The sequence below is a fragment of the Aptenodytes forsteri genome, unplaced genomic scaffold (assembly GCF_000699145.1).
Source record: "Aptenodytes forsteri isolate BGI_AS27 unplaced genomic scaffold, ASM69914v1 Scaffold216, whole genome shotgun sequence".
In the NCBI taxonomy this organism is placed as follows: domain Eukaryota; kingdom Metazoa; phylum Chordata; class Aves; order Sphenisciformes; family Spheniscidae; genus Aptenodytes; species Aptenodytes forsteri.
In genome coordinates this window covers 239,125-260,432 of record NW_008796114.1, presented here as the reverse complement: position 1 = coordinate 260,432, position 21,308 = coordinate 239,125, and the positions used below count along the sequence as shown (strand labels likewise).

The following is a 21,308-nucleotide window of genomic DNA, read 5'->3' as shown; positions in this document are numbered from 1 at the left end:
TGTGCTGTCTTAATGCTCTAAGTCCACTCTAGATGCTTTTGAGTCTAGCTTACACATGTATACATTACTCTTATCAAGCTCTCTATAGATTTATTGGCTAAAATTCAAAACAATTATTCCACCACTGTGCTTTGCATGTTGCATGCCCTCGACATTGCTGATTATGTCTTTCCTTTGGAAAACCTCTCTTCTCCCAACATACTGCTTCTTTTCCCTGTTTGATGGTTTGTGGTTCCCCCCCCCCCTTTTCCTCTTCAGTTGCAAGGCACCCCAGACTGAAACATCAACACTTCCTTTATCTCTCTGTCCCAGCAGTTGAGGAGATTCTCTCCTATAAACAGGGCAATAAATATCTTTTTTTACCCTAATGATTCATAAATACACATCTCTAACTTGGATTCCTTCCATCCAAGTTAGAGTAGTAATCCTGCCTTTCTAAAATTTATTCACAAGTGTCCAGACATGACCTTAACATCGCCGAGATGAACTCTATTTTTTTTGTGTTGAAGTCTTCTCTTTGCTACTTCAACACAGCTAACAGCACCACTGTCTTCCCTGATACTCTAATCCATAATATTGGTTTCATCCTTGGAACATCCCACTTTAACTTTCAGATTCAGGCTGGATAGTAAACTGGACTGTTTCTTCCTGCAAATCACCTCCAAAATGACTGACAAAAGTCTAAGTATCTTGCTCGTTGATAATCTCTTCTTTGGTTTCAGTGCCTGCAAGTCTTATTCTCTCAAACTGATCCTCATGAAATTATCTTCCTGGTTCATTACTTAATTGAATCAACTCCCGATATGTCTTCCCATTAACTTCCATTTTCATTTATATAACCCTCAAAACTTTAGACCTAATGCTTATATTATCACATGACTGCATCTTCTTTTGCCTTAATAATATCAGCTTCAACTGCACAATTTCCAAAAATATTTTATTTTTCTTTTCCCATCATCATCCCTTACGAGAAGAGATAAACTTGTAAGCAAAATCCTAAATCCATTCTCAATACCCATCTTAAAACTCCTATCTCAGATAAGACATATAACAAAGCATAAGTTGAGAATGACTTAGCAAGATATTTTACAGTCTATGACACATTCCTGCCCTGTTCTTTATCTTATCACCTGGTGCATCTTTCAGATCATACAGTACATACTCCTGTATAAGTATCAAATGGCAAAAGCAACAACCAAATAATTTTTGAGGAATGAAATGACGCTGTTAATGATCTTGCACAAGAGTCAGACTCATACTCCTCAGTTATGATGTATACAGAAAGATTTTGTGGACTTTTCTCATTTTGGGGTTGAAGATGGAAACAAGATAATACATTTTCAGCTATGAAAAACTCTGTGGTCTGTGTTTGTCATTTTGAATGAAAATGTTGGTCATTTTTGGTCTTAGAATCTATTAATTTTTTAGTGGGGGAAAACCCCCAAACCTTTGACTGCAGTCTGTCCCTCAGGTTCTCTGTTACAGACTTGAAATTAGCAAGACCAGACTAATAAACTTTAAGACATTATACACCAAACCTTTTTATGGACTGTTGGATTTGTAACTGGACTAGTCTTTTAACTAGACAGGCCACCTTTTATGAAGTATAATGAAATAAAATCATAGAAATCAGTTGTTGAGTAATCAGTCTAGAGAGATGGAATAGAATTTCTTGTGTGAGTGTACAAATATATTTCAATAGCTACATAACGCTGTATTTACGCGAGACGATAAAACAACTGCCACTCCTTTATCTTGCCTATACTGAGTATTTAATGTAAAATTGCCTATCCAGTTGTTCTACGAAAACTACTTTAAAAAGATGAATAAGAGGCATCCTGGAGACCTAATTACATATAAGCACTGCAGTTAATTAAGATACATACAGCTCATCTGTTGAACAGTCATTTTTGCAAAATTAATTATAGCTTTGTTCATCGCATTCTGCAGTGAATACTAATATTTAAATTGCATATCACTGTAATTCAAAATTTAAAGATATTAAAAACATTAATTTTCATAGCTCTCTTTGATGTATGTATTTTTATACCCACTTTACATTCCCCATTAAAGATCAGAGGCATGGAATGGTTCCCCAAAGCCAAATATTGAAGTACCAAACGAAGATTAAAATTTTAAATTTCACAGCACCCAATCCAATTGGTACTGTTTTAAGCCACATTGCTCTTCTGAAAATAGGGAAGAATTAATTAATAACTACAACCAGGCAGTGCCATTGCAAAACAAGAAATGCTTCATATAAGTAGACGTACACTGAAATAAATATAAAACCAAAGAAAGATACTGTCATCAAGAACGTAACATTGTTGAAAGCTCATTTCTAAGGCCCAATCTGCCCCCTGTAAGTCACTGAGGTTTCCTCATTGACTCTTTTGGAAGAAGAAAACAGATCTGAAATATCTGTATAATAAAGGTAATTGTCAAAATTAAGCATGGTTGACATCACAAAATGTAATAAGTTTGCATGCATGCTGAATGTGTTTAAAAAAACACATTACAAAGCACAAACACATGGGTTTAAGTCAGGCATAGTCCAATCATGATAAAGCTATTTGCCTAACCTTTATAGAACTTACTCTGATAGGAAGTACGGATCCGTTTCGTTAAATCTGGATAAAAGTTAGACAGGCCACGCATGCAAAAGTTGTCTTTGGAACATGCCAGTACACCAGCATCAGCAGCAGGCAGAGGAAAGAGAGAAAAAACAGTCTAAAGTGAAAGGAAGTGATATCATAACCAGCATCTAGAACAGCCAAGGTGAAGAAATTTCAGCAGATGCTTACCTTCCAATTGGGAGATACAATAACAAAAATAATCAAAAAAGTAAAGGATGTGGGATGGATGGTGAGAAAGCAGCTGAGGCTTTTTTTAGATGCATCGTTTCTATGAGCGATCTAGAAGTGTGTATTCCTTCTTAGCAGTCACTTATCCCCAGTGGGCTCCATTCTAGCTACACTGCATAGCTGGAGCATTGCCTTAAAGAATTGGCCAAGACTGTCACTGACACAGAGAAATCCTATGTGGTACAGTGTTGATAATAGTTATTTCTACATCAGCTACCCTCCACCTTTTGTACAGGGCTCTGCAGCACGTTGCTTGTGACTAGCTGCTCAAATTACTTTGGGAGCTGCTGTGGGGCTGGCTGAACCAGATAGAGAAGCTGAAGGTAGCTTAAAGCTGCTTGTCTCTTCTCTCCTCAGCTGTGCCAAATTTATAACTTCAACTCTTGGCACAGATGAGAACTAAGCTTGCCATGATTAAATGCCTAGAAAGTGAGATAAATGGTCTTTCAGGAATGGAAGTAGGCCTGAAGGGTTACATTTTGTTCTCTAAATTTTACTTTCTGTTTGGAGTACAAACATATTCCCAATTAAAAAAAGTTTCCATTGACTCTATGGAGAAATAGGATTTGATGATTTAGTGCAGGGTCTGCTGATGAAAATGCTGATGTGATAAACCCGCTATAATCTGCTGCTTTTATAATTTTGTGGTTAGATTTAAAAATGAACATTTTCAAACAAATTTTTAAATCTAATTCTAAAACTTCACAGCTATGTAAAACACATTTCATAATTGTGTCTGAATCTAGTATGTTACTACGGAATACGTAGAGCAAAAAGACTTGAAACACAGAAGATCTGACTTTTTTTTCCTCATACAAGTACATTTTTTAAATAACAAAAAATGTATGGTAAAGTTTAGCTGCATTGATGGACTAATATTTCTAACACACAATGCATAATAATAGCTATGACTTACAAATGTGATCCTCTTGGCATCAAATTTTAAAATGGGGTACAGCTGGATTTAGTAAGTTTGTATCAAGAACTTCAATTCACCAACAAAGTGGCTAATTTGAGCTACTTGTGCTACCTACATAACATTTCTCTCAGGTGTTACACTTCTCCAAACACAACTGCCTATTCAAATACCAATGAATAGCACTTGGCAGAAGATACAATTAAGTTTAAATTGAAGTCTTACCTATTGGTATGAACTTATTGAAACCAGAAAGAAAATAGCATACAGACTACACTTCAAGTGACGGCCAGAGAAACAATTTACTGCTCTGCTCATTACAATTTTTTTTAGAGACTCAGCTAAGGGAATTACTTGCTGACCTCCATCCCAAAAGAATAAACTTTGTAAAACATTTTGTTTCTGAGAAAGTGTCAGTATCTAAAACATGTCAGGTTTCTTTTGTCAAGTTATAGAAACTCCATTGGCCAGCAAATAGTCATGCATTTCAAAAGCACTATAAAAAGCCACAGGCAAAAAATCAAAGAACATGTCAGGCTCATAACCACAGTAATTTATTTCCTACCTGCAGCAAACTGCTTGCTCTTGCGAGGTGAACGGGGTTGACGCTGGTATGGATCACTTGATCCATATAGGTCAAGTGTTCCCATGCTCAGCAGTACTGTCTTCTGCATAAAGTCCACAACAGCCAAACCATTGCAGTTTCCAAATGCCACTCTGAGAAAAGAAATGTTCCTCAAAAGTATTAGTAATATGTAATCAAGTGGTGCAAACAATAATTATTAATTATTATTATGAATTCTACATAAACATTTTCTTCAGAAACTATTCAAAACTTACTTTTTATAATTCTTTTATATTTGTAATACTGAATTTATAAAATTGTGTCCTGAAACACAATAATTGGCATTCCAGAACGCAGACTGCCCACTTTAATTAACTTTCTATGCCAAACGCATTGCAATAATGTCTAAATATAATTCTAGTAATACTGATGTAAATTAAGAGTACAAATCTGGACATAGACCTTAAAAAGTGGTTATATATATATATAAAAACTACAAATATAAATTAAAATATAAATAAAAATAAAGATACAGTTGTTATTTAAAAATCTAAATATAAATGATAAATGAAATATATTAAGCTGTATTGTGGAGATAGCCAAATCTGAAAGATATTTATAAAATTTCTTTCCAAGTCTGTCAGCATGGCTACATTATAGATTCCTGCTAAATCAGCTTCTACCCCTCTGAAATGATTCCATAACTGACATTTTGATCGTGCTTTGAAACAAGATCTCTCAACTGGTATGAGATTGCCTAAGATCTGGACTACAGTCTTTTTATAAGGAGAAAGAGATGGAACAATTTATATCTTTTGCTGCCTAGAAACTCCCTCTAGAAGCATTCTGCCCTGATTCTGCTCTATTGCTACTACTGATTCCCTTCTGACATCAGTTTCAGAAAGAGGAAAGAAGTTGTATTGGACCAGCAGCACTTTCTCTTCTCCCATAAAAATGCTTTCTGTTCATGTTTTTTCCCCAACTTGCAAGGGGTGGAGGTTGAGGGGGGAATTAGACAATATGTCTATCTAAGAAAAAGGAAGAAAACAATGACACTAAACATGTCTATATGTAAGACCTGGGAGAAAGTCTTGAAGTTAACCATAGCATATGGAAACCCATATATCTCAGCAGATAAAATCTCACTAAAGCATTAAACCTATTTAAGATTTAATAGCAAAATAAATTCACAGAGCATATGACTATCCGCAGGATCCGTATGCCAAACTCTTGCACTGCATTGTTGGAGTCTTCATTCAAGCAGAAATATTATATACTGACGGCTAGTCTACAGAAGTCCCTCCTTTTCTATCAGACTGCAATTTTAACTTCCAGATTGAAAGGATTACAGGTACAACCACAAAGAAACTCAAAATCCCGAACTATGCTCAATCACATTAGGAATCATTTGTGATCAAGTTCCGTCATTTTATGTAAAAAGTGACTAAGGTGGTCAGTTCAATGCCCTGCAAGATATTTAAACACTCAGTTCACACTAAAAATGAGCCATGCACTCACCTCCACCTGACTCTTCTTAATATAGCTCCAAAATACCTTAAAGGAGATATATAAATTTGTGTGTGGAAAAACAATAGGGAAAAAGAGAAGTAACGAGATGGAGGAAGGAGAAGCAGGGTAGACAGAACATTTTCCTCTGTTGTACCTTTTCTTTTGCTTCCATTATAAAAAAGAGGGTTCCATATAGCAGATAGAAAAGGTAAAGGGTGAAATAAGGTGAGTTTTTCTTATTTGTCAAACTGGCAAATTAAGGCACCATCTACAACAGTGGCTCAAATTCTACCGGTTGTTACTACACCATGTTTTCTACCCTTGATGTAACACTGACTTTAGTACAGCATCTATGGAAACGCTATGAACATTTTTCCCCATTGACTATTCACTGATCTGTAGCTTAAGCAGCTACTAATATACACCAGCTTAAAGTGCGTACAAATACACTTTTATTTGGCAATATTTTGTGCTTATGTGGAAAGATCATAAGGTGCACTGAGGAATAAACTCCATGTTTTATGAATGTAGAGTAGTATCTGCTTCAGAAATTACTACAGCCTGTTTTGCTTAATAGAAGAACAAAATAATTTTTAGAGAGTTTCCCTGGGACAAAAAGGAACGCTGTCACATTTGCCAGAAGATCATTCTGTGCAAAGTTTTATATGTCCTCATGTTTCTTGACACAAATTGACTGATAAAGAACAGTAAAAAATTATTTTGCTATTTGTTTTTTTCATCCTTGTATATTGCTTTAAAGCATATGTTAATAGGCATTGTCAGAAAAAGGATATTGAAGTAAAAAAGATTACTAGTGTAAAGTGTGACAGCAATTCCTGTGTTCATAAGTCCCTGTGTTCTAAGTGGAGAAGAAAAATAAAGGAATAAAAATGATGAGTGTCAATCTCATCTGTTAATACTTTAGGCCACAAAAATTATAGCCATCTACATTTTGAAAATGATTAACCTGAGATTTATTAATCTTGGAAAACATGAGTCACAAGAAGAGCTAGTGATCATACACTCTGTGGTCAGCAAATCCACAAAACGGATCATCACTTCCTGGTCTGTATTTTTCTAAACTTCCCTAAGTTCACACATAAGCATGGATATAATATTTCTTATACCTAGAAAAATTATTTTACCAAGAAAAATCAGAAATGTGTTATTAATATTATAACACTTCTGAGGAATGATAAGAAAATCTAGACAGACATTACTGTTAACAAGGCTTAAGATAAATTGCTAACATCCAAGTCTTTATAAAATCAAATACAAAATAAGCACAATGAATTTACCAATTTTGAGTGATGAACAGAATTAGTTGCTAGGAGATGTTATATTCTGTGGGTATCTTTCATAGAAATGTCATAAAATCCTCATCAGACATTTCTTGAGAATTAATATGTAGATTGGCTGAAAATTTTTATCACATGAGCTGGTAATAAACTTTCAAAGACTGCTTTCAGTCCAACAGAACATACTTTAAAACAAATTTATTATTTGTATTTAACCTTGTAGATCTTCAGCTGTAATCGAAGCATTCTGTAAATTTTTCTTTCCTACTTTCATAACATAAAGAAGGTTTTTGATGATTCATTTCAACAGAAATGAAACAGGTGTTAATACTTCTAATTTGTAGCTTGGTACTGTTAAAAGTAAACAAAGTACATTAAAAAAAAATTCACAATGTCTGAAGCCTTTTATCTTTGCTGGGGATAAAGTTTTTTTTATATCTCGCTTTAGTCCTGTTTCATGGCTGCAGTAACATCAGGGACACTAAGTTCCTATTATTTGTAATATACAGTTACAGAAATCAAAGTAATTAAAAGAATGCTGGAAGTAGACACTCCAGAACACACTTACTATCCTATGCCTTCCTCCTCGTTAAACTGATTATTATAGGAAAAAAAAATTAGGCAAAAGATGACTCAAATAACCCTACAACTAGCATGGCAAAAATGAGATATCCTCAAGCTTTATGCTGAAGTGGCACAGTTTTTCCACAATGTGAGGCTAGATAAACAGGAGAAATCTAACGTATTAAACAAAAATTCTGATGAAAGATAGGATTGTACCTTGTTATAGACCCAAGGAAAAAGTTGAGAGAGACAAGAGAGAGGGAGAGAGAAGAGACTCTGCAGAAGAAATTTAAAGAAATAGGCCTTTCTTGGGTAGCTTTTGTAGGAAAGTTAAATTTAGGTTATTGGGCTATTTTATGGATACATACATTTATTTCTGAAACACTCATGTACTTAGTATATGGTGTTTTAAAGGAGGCTGTCCTGTAAACTATTACTGCTCCTAGAGAAGGAAACAATTTAAAACATTTGATTGAAGCAGGTACATTTAGGAAACCACTGTGAGTACTAGGAGAACTGCAACCTGTCAGAGTAGTTTACAAGTGAGAAAATGGTGTGATTATTCCTGAAGTCAGATGCTGCCTTGAGGCCTGAGACCTGCAAGGGAGCAAATCAGGCAAAACCCAACAGTTTGCACAAGTGACAAATGCATCTAGCTATGGTAAAACAAAAGAAACTTGTAGAGTTCATGAATAGGAAACTGCCTGGAAATTCAGGCCAAAGACTTGACAAAACAGCCTCCAAATGACAATATTTTTGCACAAATGTAAAGTCTCTGCATAAAATTTCCAAAGTCTCTGAAGAGAGTCAAGTGACACTGAAAATCAGTAGGAGTCAGACACCTAACACCCATTACAGCCTATAGTTTTTATTGGAGTGACACCTCCTATAGGGAAAACCATTTTAATGTATCTGGGCGACTCTCAGTGAGAGAAAACATTAAAAATTAGCAAATAAATTGAACCTGAGGAAAAAAATACACACAGATACACTCACTTTCATTTCCATACAGAATTTAGCATTTGAATGTTCCTTATTCAATTTTCAATTTCAGGTCACTGGTTCTCTTGCAAACAGAGATTAGCACAGACATAGAATTGCTGTTCTCAGAAGACAATTTCCAACTAAGATACAATGTCATGATAAATGACATTTAACACTTAATCACATCACCATTGTCTATGAAATGTATTTCACCTTGGTGATCCTTTCAAAATAACTTTAAAAATTACAGATTTGAAAGGTAGTTAGATTTTATTTGAAAGGATGAACAGAATAATATGAAAAGATTCAGTCTTTTAAATAGGAATAGTAAAAATATAGGCAAGAATGTCAGTTTAACATCTCATATTACAATCTTTATGTGAGTTCAAATAATTTTTCCCCAAGAATCTGGGTTATAGCACCTTTTGATTATTTTTACTCTGACTTTAATTGTCTGCAGGAAACTTCAAAGTATAATTGGAAAATACATGATTTAGTGCAATAAACAATAAATCAATGCAACCTGAATTTTGAGTTACTTACAGTCCATAAGCAGAGTTTACAGCAAGACTGGTAATCTGCTGTGGAGGCTCACCATCCACCCACACCAACTGAATAACAAGATCTGCTTGGTATCCAGGAGGCATTCGCACAGGTCGAGTCTTAACGCTAAGAAGAAGAGGTACAAAATAAGAACAAACAAACAAACAAACAGACTGGGCCATGAATAACAACTGCTTCTCTTGAGAAAATACTAGTGAAGCACAATCCCTTAATAAGTCCAGAGCAGTACCAGCATACTGTGCATATACCCATACATTGAGACCAGGCATTCCAATCAGAATAGGGATATTTTGGAGGAATTCCAGATTTTGACTTTCATTTCTGTTATAGAAACAAATCTGAAAACTTCAACATTCCCCACAAGAGAAACTCTGGAGCAGATGTAGGTGGGGGTTAATAAAAATAATTTTTGCTTAATCATTTTGCTTTGATCTTCCTTTTTCAGAATATTTTCTTACACTATATAATGCACACTTAAAAATCATCATGAATCAACTTAAGTGGAAAACCTAAAATACTTTCTTCTGAAACTTTGAAACAGGACATTTCTGTATTTTTGGAACTTTCTTGCTCTGAAGTAAAGCACGACAGAACAATGCAAAGAGGAAAGAGAAGATGAGAAGTTGTACCTTTCTGTAGTGGTCCTCACCATTGTATATTCAAAACTTACGGACTTGACAATTCTATTTGTCCATCCAGTGCAAACAAGTCCTGTTTTCTTCTTAGGAGTATAATTACCTAACATGTGATCTGGTCTTAATGAATGAATGCTTCCTACATAAAATCTGATATGATTATTAACACCTTTTCATATTCTTTTATGGCAAGTTCAGTGACTTGCAAAGCAGGTAGTGAAGGTGTACATGTTAAGGGGGAGTGTAATAACGGAACACTTCCGTATGACTTCTTTATGTGTGTTCTTTACTGGTAGAACTTAACTTGATGATACACTGAAAGAAGATATTATGCAATAATAGCAATTCTTTGAGGAATTCATGTTATTCATTAGTACATTCACACTGTAGGTAGCATTTTTACTGTAGCTGTAAATGGTGAGACTGCTTATATTGCAGCCCTCTGCACACAGTCATAATAGAATGGTCTATCACATATAATCTTCTATCCCTGTGAAAAATAGTACCTGAAGAAAGACTAAGAATCAGGAGAGGAAGGAGAGCAGCTAGTTAATATAGACATGGACAATTCTGAAGAACTGCAATTTTTGGCACATAATATTTCTTTCTGCTGTAAGTGCTTCTCTATACGTATATCTCTATCATAAATAACTTAAGCAATATTATCCTATGTACTGGATCTTACAGAAGAGATCTTTGATGACTCTGATGATGCAGACTATCTGCTGAACATGACTATGACGTGACTCAGCAAGCTTTCCAAGCAGCCCTGGCCCATACACCTGAAAAGATGATGGATCAGATTGGAAATAATCCAACTAATTTCTATTCAGAAGCAAGTAAATAAGCACTTCTTTCAAGAGGGGATATTCAAACTTATCATTCAATAACCAGGGCTATCAGTTTTTTTGTAGCTACACTGGCTGCATCTGTTGGGATGGAGGCCTTGGTTGCAAATAGGGCTACCGGAAATCTTGGAAAATTGAAGATAGATGCAGAAAACTGAAGTAAAATGAAGTCAAACATAACCATTGAATGACAACACGGCAAAACTTCTGAATGAGATAACTCCAGTAGCACAACTGACAATGTACAAAGCAAATAGTGCTCTAACTCTGACAGAAGTTATGAAGAACGGAGGATTGCACAATACATCTCACATTTTTATGGTTTGATATAAAGCATGAGAAAAGACTGAACATGGATGTACCTTATGACACAAAGAGATAAAATCTCCAGCTCGGTGTTAGCAGTACAGGCACTTGAAGATACTTTTTGGAAAAGTTCTTAAAGCATAATGCCTATTTTGTTAATAAGACCTTAATATCTGTGGTGGGTTAACCTCGGCTGGCTGCCAGGTGCCCACCCAGCCGCTCTCTCACTCCCCCTCCTCAACAGGACAGGGGAAGAAAATAAAATGAAAAAGCTCGTGGGTTGAGATAGGACAGGGAGATCGCTTACCAATTACTGTCACAGGCAAAACAGACTCAATCTGGGGAAAATTAATTTCATTTATTGCCAATTAAAAATAGAGTAGGAGAGTGAGTCTTTGTCTTTGAAAAGACAAAACGAAAAACACCCTCTCCCCACCCCTCCCTTCTTTCCAGGCTCAGTTTCACTCCTGACTCCTCCACCCCCTCCCTCACCCCAAGCAGCACAGTGGGGATGGGGAAGAGTGGTTGCGGTCAGTTCATAACACTTCGTGTCTGCCACTCCTTCCTTAGGCTTTTCCCCTGCCCCAGTGTGGGGTCCCTCCCAAGGGGTACAGTCCTTCAGGAACAGACTGCTCCAGTGTGGGTCCCTCATGGGCCACAGTTTCTGCCAGAAAACCTGCTCCTGAGTGGGCTCCTCTCCATGGGATGCAGCTCCTGCCAGGAGCCTGCTCTGATGTGAGCTCCCATGGGCTGCAGGGGAACAACGTTCATCACCATGGTCCTCTCCACAGGCTGCAGGGGAATCTCTGCTCCGGTGCCTGGAGCACCTCCTCCCCTTCCTCCTTCTCTCATCTTGGTGTCTGCAGGGCTGTTTCTCACATTTTTTATCACTCTTCTCTCTCTCACAGCTGCTGTGCAGTGTTTTGCCCTTTCTTGCACACGCTTTCCCAGAGGCACCACCCTCTTGGCTGAGGGGCTCAGCCATGCCCGGCGGTGGGGCTTGGAGCTGTGGCTGGAACCAGCTGTGTCTGGCACAGGGCAGCCCTGACCTCTCCTCACAGGGGCTGCCCTGCAGCCCCCCCCAACACCTGGGCACCTGCACCTGATACAACATCTTTGATAACTACCTTTTCAAAATACATTCACACCCTGTCTCGAATTGTTTAACCATTTCAGTAACACAGTTTATGCTGTACTGCTTATATTTTTATTGTAGAGGGTTCACTAACCTTGCCAAGCCTTTCCCTTATTTACTATTTAATGAGAAAGGCATTCCTCATCTATCTTTCTAAATGCATTTCCTTAACAGTGGCTTGGCAAACTATTTGATTTCTTTTGCCTGTCCTACTGTTCAGACCTTACATATCCATTTATCTGGAGCAATTATCAGCCACTCGGCTCAGATCTTGTCATAGGAAGACATGACAGCACACTTCAGCAAGCGGGATGCTTTTTGCCATCCTCCTCTTCCTCCCTCTTGATTGTCCAGGACCAGCTGTGAGAACAGACATCCAGGACAGGGGTCTGGACTACCACTCCTCCCTCACCTGCTCAGGGTTGCTGCAGTTGCAAGAGAAAAAGGACACAGACACAATCTTGACCCAAACTGGAAGGGAATCTCATTGTGACAACGTGTAAATAGTGGAGATGAACAGCACAACATATAAATAGTGGAGACGAACAGCACTTTATCTGCCTGGTTAGAGACAAGAAAGTAACCACTTTTATTTTCTTGCATAAGGAGCCTTATTATCCATGATTGGTGAAAGACTGCAACAGATACAGCAACATACTACAACTCTAGCATGCCAAAAAATGATGAGAGCCAAAAGGTGGTGCTGGCAGTAGTGAGATAAGACTTTCCAAAGTGCGGGTTGACCAAACCAGAGTAAGCACATGGTGTAGCAGGGTTGCACAAGACACCTTGTTGGAACTAATACATGGTTGTGTCAAGCCTGAAGAGAGGAAGCAGCAGAAACAGGAGCTGGTACAAGTGAAGCACCAGCTGGTGCAGCTGGTGAAAGAGCTAAGCAGTTCATTGTTAGATGTGTGATGCCTTTCACAATCACCTGCAACTTTCTCAGGTCCTGCAGCCTCCTCAAACTCCATAGCCCTATCAGAGTACACCTATTATACCTGAGGATATGGGGTCACATATCTGGGTATCACATATCTGGATATCACAGCAGAATATATGCAGCGTTTCAGGATAAGGAATGAGACCTTCACTTGGATCTTCAAGACATAACCATCTCCTCTCCCCTTCATGACCCTGACCTGCTCCTAGCTTTTCCCCTCTCTGACTGCAGAAGTACATAAGTTGTGTGGCAAGGTTTTGGTAGTGGGGAGCAGGGGGCTGCAGGGGTGGCCTCTGTGAGGAGAGGCCAGGAGCTGCCCTGTGCTGGACACAGCCCCATTCTAGCTGGTTCCAGCTGGCTCTGCCACAGACCCATGGCAGGACACAGCTGAGCCCCTCAGCCAAGCTGGTGGCACCTCTGGGAAAACATATTTAAGAAAGGGCAGAAAATGCTGCCTGGGAGTAAGGAGTGCGGAAAAAAAAGAAGTGAGAAACAGCCCTGCAAGCACCAAGGTGAGAGAAGAAGGAGGAGAGGAGGTGCTCCAGGTGCGGGAGCACAGATTTCTCTGCAGCCCATGGAGAGGACCATGGTGGAGCAGATATCCACACTGCAGCCTATGGAGGACCCTATGGTGGAGCAGGTGGATATTTCCTGAAGGAACTGCAGCTTGTGGAGAGCCCACACTGGAGCAGGTTTATCCTGAAGGACCGTACCCCATGAGAGGGACCCCACACCAGAGCAGGGAAAAGTGTGAGGAGGAAGGAGCAGCAGAGAGGAGCTGTTACGGACTGACCACTACCACCATTCCCCATCCCCCCCTGCACTGCTCAGGGTGGAAGAGTTGGTAATGAAGGAGTGAAGCTGGGAAGAAGGGTGGGTGGAGGACAGGTGTTTTAATTTTTGTTTTTGTTCCTCACCATCCAACTTTATTTTAATTGGCAATAAATTAAATTACTTTTCCCCAAGTTGAGTCTGTTTTGCCTGTGACAGTAATTGCTAAGTGATCTCCCTGTCTTCATCTCAACCCATGAGCTTTTCCATCTTATTTTCTTCCCCTTGTCCTGTTGAGGAGGGCAAGTGACAGAGCAGCTGGGTGGGCACCTGGCAGCCAACCAAGATCAACCACCACAGTTGGCGATAGCTTTGTATTGTTGTTTTCTATTAACAGCAAACCTCTGCTCAAAGTTTTGCACTTTCTTACCTGTTCTGCTGGCACTAAAGCTTTGCCCTTTCCTTTGTTCATAAGATACATATCCATGAGCATTTCTGAAGTGACACTATCCATAAGCTTAATGAAGCCCTGGATTACCCAGGAGTATTTGGGGTGAGAACAAAGGGACGAACATCTGTGAACCCAAGCTGCTAAGGGAGAGGGGTCTTTTCAGACTGGGGAAAATTGAAACTACAAACAAGAGTTGTATACAATGAAGATGTATTCTTTTCAAACAAACTTCACAGCAAGCAGAAGCTGAATATTTTATACAAATAGTCCTCCAGAGTATCTTTTGTGATGGGGCCCTTCCACTTCTTATGTCTGTGGTTAAGCCTTTAAGAGGCATACTAGTGGCAGGGTTTCCATCTTGCACCCCATTTTCAGTTTTCAGCTCCTGCCCTTAAAAATGTTATAAAAAATATAAAACAGGTAAATGAAATCCAAGAAGTTAGACTTAAGTCTAATGCCCTTTCAGCTGAGCAGACGTACTTTCCATCCATATTTTTTAATGAATAACTGATGATGTGGAAGAACACAAGAGTCAAGCACACTGCTATGGTGAGTTCCAACAAATATCTGTCGAGGCAATGCGTTTATCCTTTTCTTCTTCTAAACAAACTACCATCAGGCTGATAATGGCTGAAGAATTAATTCTGGTCTACTAATACACGTTTTTATTAAGATATTACTTTTCCAATGTGTTTTTAACAACATGCTGAAAAAATTAGAGAACTTGAAGTGCCTTCTAAGTTTTCTCTCAGATTGTTGTTACCTGAGCAAAAAAAGTAAACACCTTTCTCTCTCTATTTTTCACTGCAAATTTGAGGATCTTCTTTGCTAAGATGGATGTTATTTCACAGGGATTTTCCTAAGCGTAGAATAAGTTGTAGTTGGTGAAAGACCATAAAACTGGAGTAAAATAATTTCAGATTTCATGATTCGGTTTGTCATTCCCATGTTCCTGTAACACCTTCCTCTTTAAGGATGTTTGAGCCATTTCCCTGGTTTCACTAACCATCTTGCTTGAACAGTAATGTTGATATTTAGTTCTTCACCTTGTTTTGGATTGCTTTTTTTGAAGTGTTTATACTATAAGCCTAAACAGACTGCAGGCGTACGCACAGAAGGAATGTAGATATTTCAGTGATTTCCTTGACATGTTCTTGTTACGCTACACTGAATTTGGTTGTTGCCAAGTTTTGGTTTTTAGTTCTCTTCATGAGATAATCACAGACAGTTCTTTAACATTTTGGAGCTACTTGGAGCTACTGTCAAAACCCTTGATTGACCTAATTTTGGGATGATACTAAAAGTCTGGGAACAAAGACTTACATTCTGGGTACAGCTTTTTGGTGACAGTATTTACATCAAAAATATTTATCTGGATAATCACAAATACATCAGTTTCTTATGTTATTATAGCTGCATATTTGATTATAAAATCTTCTGAAATAAGTAAGAATAATATTTATTCCACACTGCTGCTTGCCTCTTTTGGTAACATTTACTTCTGATTTCAGAAAAATGCCAAGTTTTCATTACTTCAGCCCCTTCAATCACTTGCTTTCTAGTACCTATTCGCAGACACAAACACATTCAGTCATCCTGACTGCTGACCAGCAAAAATGATGTAGTGTGGACTGCCACCCATTTTCCACAACAAGGTTGAGAAGCAGATATGAAAGTAAACACAGTGAGGCCAAGATTAAAAGCTAGTCTGTATATAAAATTTTATGTGGATTATCAGATTCAAGGCCAGGTTGGATGGGGCTTTGAGCAACCTGGTCTAGTGGAAGGTGCCTCTACTCATGGCAGGGGGGTTGGAACTAGATGATCTTTGGAGGTCCCTTCCAACCCAAACCATTCTATGATTCTATCAATATAGTTCAACTTGTGCACTCACCCTCCATGTGTAGGTGGCTGCAGCTTTACGTTATTATCACTGTATCTTAGATTCTGTACTGCTGCCCACCTGAATGACTTGCATATAAAATCAACAGCATCATCCAGGTCTCTACTGGGTTTTCTGTGCTTCCAGCAGTACTTTCACCTTATCACCATAATTCTGCTTAGAACAGAAGTTTTTTGACAGAAAAGGAATGTGGACCTGGTTAGGGTTTGGGGGAAAAGTGTGGATATTTATATGCTTTTCCCTATTAAAAAGGATGAGAGTGTACACAGTATACTTTTATATAAATGTAAGAGGGAGTATGCCAGCAGTTCTAGTAATATAATTACTTTGACTTTGAAAAATCACTTCTCTGTCAAAATAAGTTTACATTTACTTTGTGTAAAATGGGACAAAAATCAGTTGGCCAGCTTAATGTGAGATTATATGGAATTAAGCAAACTCCTAAAAACTAACCAGCAGAACCTCTACTGGTTCATTACAGCTTTTCTGCCTCCAAGATCAACAATTCCTCTCCTCCCCAGACCAAATCAAATAAGAATCCCTTAAGGGAAAATCTTAGCCACTGAAATAATCAATTGCATTCTTGCTGATTTCAATGGCATAAATAGATTTCACATTGGCATATTTTTAATAACTTCTCTCTGCCTCTGCTATTGATTTTCATGGTTTATATTAATGACTAACTGAGGTCTGAGGTTCAACTGCCTGACTGAATGAGGTGGACAAATGAACAGGATGCCAAAAAATACTGTTAATTTTGCAAGTACAATGTAATGATATTGCTTTTAAATGCTAATGCTATTTTCAGGAGCTCAACAGCCCAAAGTATCTGCAAAGTCAGGCAATGTTCATTTAAACTGCTTTTGAAATAATTGAGATGTTTAAAATATTTAATAATAATTAGACTGAAATAATAATGAGTTCACTAAAACGAGAGCAATTGTTATCAGCAGCGCACTATCATTGCTGGGAAATTACAGTTTATGGAGTTTTGTACAGAATTCTGTTTTGAAACTATTCAAACCCATAATTTATCTGCCTTATTAGTAAGAACATATTAATCTACTCCAAGCAGTGGCAATGTGTACTCTAGCAGACAACAATTTGCTTCTTTCTAAAGATTAATCATATATACACTTCCACACAGTGCAACTGTTTCATAATTGTATATTTTAAAGGTTGTTTCATGAGTATGAACACAGTTTCCATCCCTTACACACCACAGAACACATATACTTCTTTTACAAAGAAAGATTTTAGTGTTATACTAATTAATCAAGGAGGGAAAGCTTTGCACATGTCTGCTTTATGGAAGTCTCTGTGAACTCAAAAAAAAAAAAGTTCCTCAGAAATCCATTAATTTATTCTGTGGTGCTTGTATTCCACTCAAAACTGTGGGTATGAGATGAAGATTTACTCCTAGATCATACTGGAAAATTACAGTCAAACCTTTACTGTAACAGTTTATCTTCTCCATACTTACTTGTATCCTTTTAAAATCCCTTGTTAATTATTTTGCCTTAATTCTTTTGTTTGTTCCATATTCTGGTTTCTTCTCATTTTGTGTTGTGTACATTAAGAAGATTAAACAGATTAACCTCTTTTTCTTGATAGTTAACTGATTGTTAATACAATAGATAGGAATGCTTTTTAGAAAGATAAATCTTTGAACAATGGCGTAGACTTACCTAAGACATGGGATACTATCCTTCATCGTTCCTTCACATGCTACAGTGTTGGTACTGCCTGAAAGGCTCTTTAAAGAAGGAAGCTGGGAGGAGGCATCTGGAAATGGAGGAATTATTTCCGGTTCAGGAGTAATGACATCTTCTACTTACTGAAGTCGTCGTACCTCTAATGACTTAAATATAAATAAATAAAAATTTAAGTTATAATTTAATAAAAAAAGCTGCTCAAAGTTCTGTTACTTTCAAATAAATATCAGTAAGCCTTTTTTTTTTTAAATAAACCCCCACATTTATCATTATCATTTGCAGGCAAAGAATACTGTCATTTGTTATTTATACAGCCTAACAGCAACATCAGATAGGAACTAGTCATCTACCCTATGCTGATGGAGAAATACATAGGTATATTCTTCCAGTGCTGACTTTGATTCAAGCCTTTCATTGTAAGTGAAAGGCAAGAATAGAACTTTCCAGCATTTATTATGAAAAGAGAAGTCAATCATCCCCAAATAAATAATATTTCAGCATAAGAAGGCATCATTCAGGATAAATATTATGAAAATTTTCTGCCTATTGTCTGTTATCTTTTTCCTAAGCAAATTCATTAAAAGAATGATCATCAACTCTGCCTCCTTATTGCTAGTACAACAGAGTCTCTACAAGACAGGTTTTAGCCAGTATGCAGAAGCCTGACAGTGTGGGTAGTACTGATGAACAAACTTCATTTGGCCATAGGCGGGGGTCAGGAAATCAGAGATAACGGCACAAAGAGTTCCGTATTCCTTAGCCTGAGCATGAGTTTGGCAGATTCTAGAAAGCAAAGTTAAAACCAGTTACCTTTTGCTTTCCTTCAGGGCTCTCTAAATAGGGAAAAGGAGACCAAACAGGACCAACCACCCTTCAATTCTTTCCACTAATTCAGGAAACCTTAACTGAAGGACTCCAAAACACAGGGGAAACTGGAGAGGGAGCTCAAATCTATGCAAGTAATCATCTCAAAGAATTACAGTAGATATTGGGCAATTCTTTCTACCTCATGAATTGTCCAAGGAGATCCCTATTTTGAAAAGAATAAAAAACAAGGTACAGCCCTCAAAGAGATAAGGTCTTGGGATTACTAGCTGAATAGTAATTTCAGTGCTGGTACCTTGAAGTGATCAGAAGCAATTGCAGATTTAGACACTGCAAACTCTGCCTTAGTTAGTGATCTCTCACTGAGACATCATCTGTACCAGAATGGAGATGACAGTATTAAGAAAATACCTAAGTTTTATGAGAATTGGGAGATAAAGATCAGTACTGAAGACTCTCCTGTTTCTCAACCATTGTGTTAAAACACGTAAGATTTCAGAACAAAGTGATTCTGCTCAATCGGAAGAGAAAGGGTCTTTTCTCAAAATTTCACTTTTGTTTTCTCCTTGCAAAATGCATGGATATTTTTTGCCTGAATCAGCTAAGAAACCTACAGACAACATTTGCCTTCAAAGACCAATGAGTGAAATATTGAGTTCAGGAAAACCTAATCTTCTGGAAGTAATTGCTGCTGACCGAAACAATTTATAATGCTGTTTAATCTTCACGCAGGACTGGAGTAACTGTTGAAGTGTATGTTCTTCTGCTTGCCATGTTAGAAGTGCATCATTCTTCTTTGGATGTTTTTCTTTGTGTCTTCCTTTTTCTACTAAAATTAATTTTGTTAAGTTCTCGCTACCGTCCATTTGCAGAGAGAAGGAAAAATTTAGGCTAATAACATGACTGTGAATTTTTTTTATGTTTTGGTCCCTGCTTTGACTGGACCTTGGAAGGGGTACAGACCTGTTGTACCAATTTATTTTGACACACGGTAAAGATCTTTTTGGAGGATCCCATCACAAGGTTCATTGATTCTCCTTTCTACATTCAAACTAGTGTAAACTTTTTTTCTGTGGTTCTTCTCAAAAGCTTCGAAGAGGAGCTTCACTGAGGAAAGACTGATCACTGAGAAAGTGATCATATTTAATAGATACCTAGATATCCTTTTGTGACAGGATGGAGAAAGCAACAACAACAACAGCAAATGCTTTTTACATAACTGCACGGCAATGACTCCAAGGTTGGATATGAAGCAGAATTTGTCTCATGCATACTACTTGCCTCCAGAATATGATATGGAATTATGCAAATACTACTTCTATTGAGGAAATCCCAGGCACAGTCTATGCCTGTAAAGCATATTCAGCAGCAGACTTCCCTGCTACATGGAGAAACCTTTGAGTAGCCTCCATGCTTCCCATTTACCACAGCAATAACATTACAAGACTGACATCAGACAGTCAAACCAACATGGGGTCCTTAAAATGCTGGGATTTATAGATTGAACTCAAGGTGAGTTCAGGCTGGCTGCTAGAGAAGGGAGGACACTAAGTGCTAGAACTTGGGCTCGCCTCAGGCAGAAAAGAAATCCTGAGACTGACCAGCTCAGTCTCAGTATAGACAAAGCCAGACAGCCTAAAGTCAGGTACATATTCCAACAAAGACTCCCATACTTTTTATTAAACCCACCCCCGCCATTTAAGAGTGAAGACCTGAATGCTTGCAGCAAAAATGTGAAAACCAAGAGATGAGGCCCATCTCACGGATGCACAAAACCCAGGGGAACTCAGTGACTATGCCATCAAGATTAGATAATATTAAAGTAACTCTTCAGAGAACAATTCCTCATATAAATGCTTCTTAATTACAGATGAAATCTGAGAAACTATTAAATTGCACATATTATAACACTTCAGAAAACTACCAGTTCTGATGCAATTCAGCCATAGAAGTAAAAGACATGAAAATAAAGAAATTAAATGATAGGTAATAAAAGACAAGGTGCACTTGCTATGGAACAATGTAAGAACACTGAAATGTAGTAATTTTAGCAGCATTATACATGAGCTGGTCAGTAATGTGAAATTACTGTTCATTAGTTTTAAAACTTTCCTGAAAGGACACATTCAGCTAGCTTAATAATTGCCTCTGGGGGGAAAAAATGAGAGAAAAACAACAGAACAGCTATAGGTAATGAATTTCCTTACCAGATGGCACATGGCTACAGGCCAAAAATGACACATGTTTTTGCCAGGCTAGAACTATAGACTTTCTAAAGTACATTAAAATAGCATGAAAATGAAAAGAACTGTGATCGGGCAAGGTGGAAAATGAAAGGGAAATTTTGGGTCAGCCCCTGGGGTTTGTTGAGAGCTGGCAGATGCAAAGAAATACTTTCTGGTAAGAGAGTGTCTTGAGTTGCAAACTGTTCTCCAGCACCAGAGAATGGCAAGCCTGAAGGAGAGGCAGTCATGTTTAGTTTGGCTTTGCCTGAAGAGTAGTCTGCTGTTAA

General features: G+C 37.8%; 1 protein-coding gene across 1 annotated transcript in view; it reads right to left on the bottom strand.

The window, feature by feature from the left end:
• The window catches only part of STXBP5L (syntaxin binding protein 5 like), a 216,841-nt gene that overhangs the window by 47,833 nt on the left and 147,700 nt on the right, over nucleotides 1–21,308 (bottom strand). Inside the window, 4 exon segments of the mRNA XM_009287153.1 lie at nucleotides 2,598–2,669; nucleotides 4,346–4,497; nucleotides 9,244–9,369; nucleotides 17,945–18,117. Coding sequence (XP_009285428.1) covers nucleotides 2,598–2,669; nucleotides 4,346–4,497; nucleotides 9,244–9,369; nucleotides 17,945–18,117 — 523 coding nt within the window.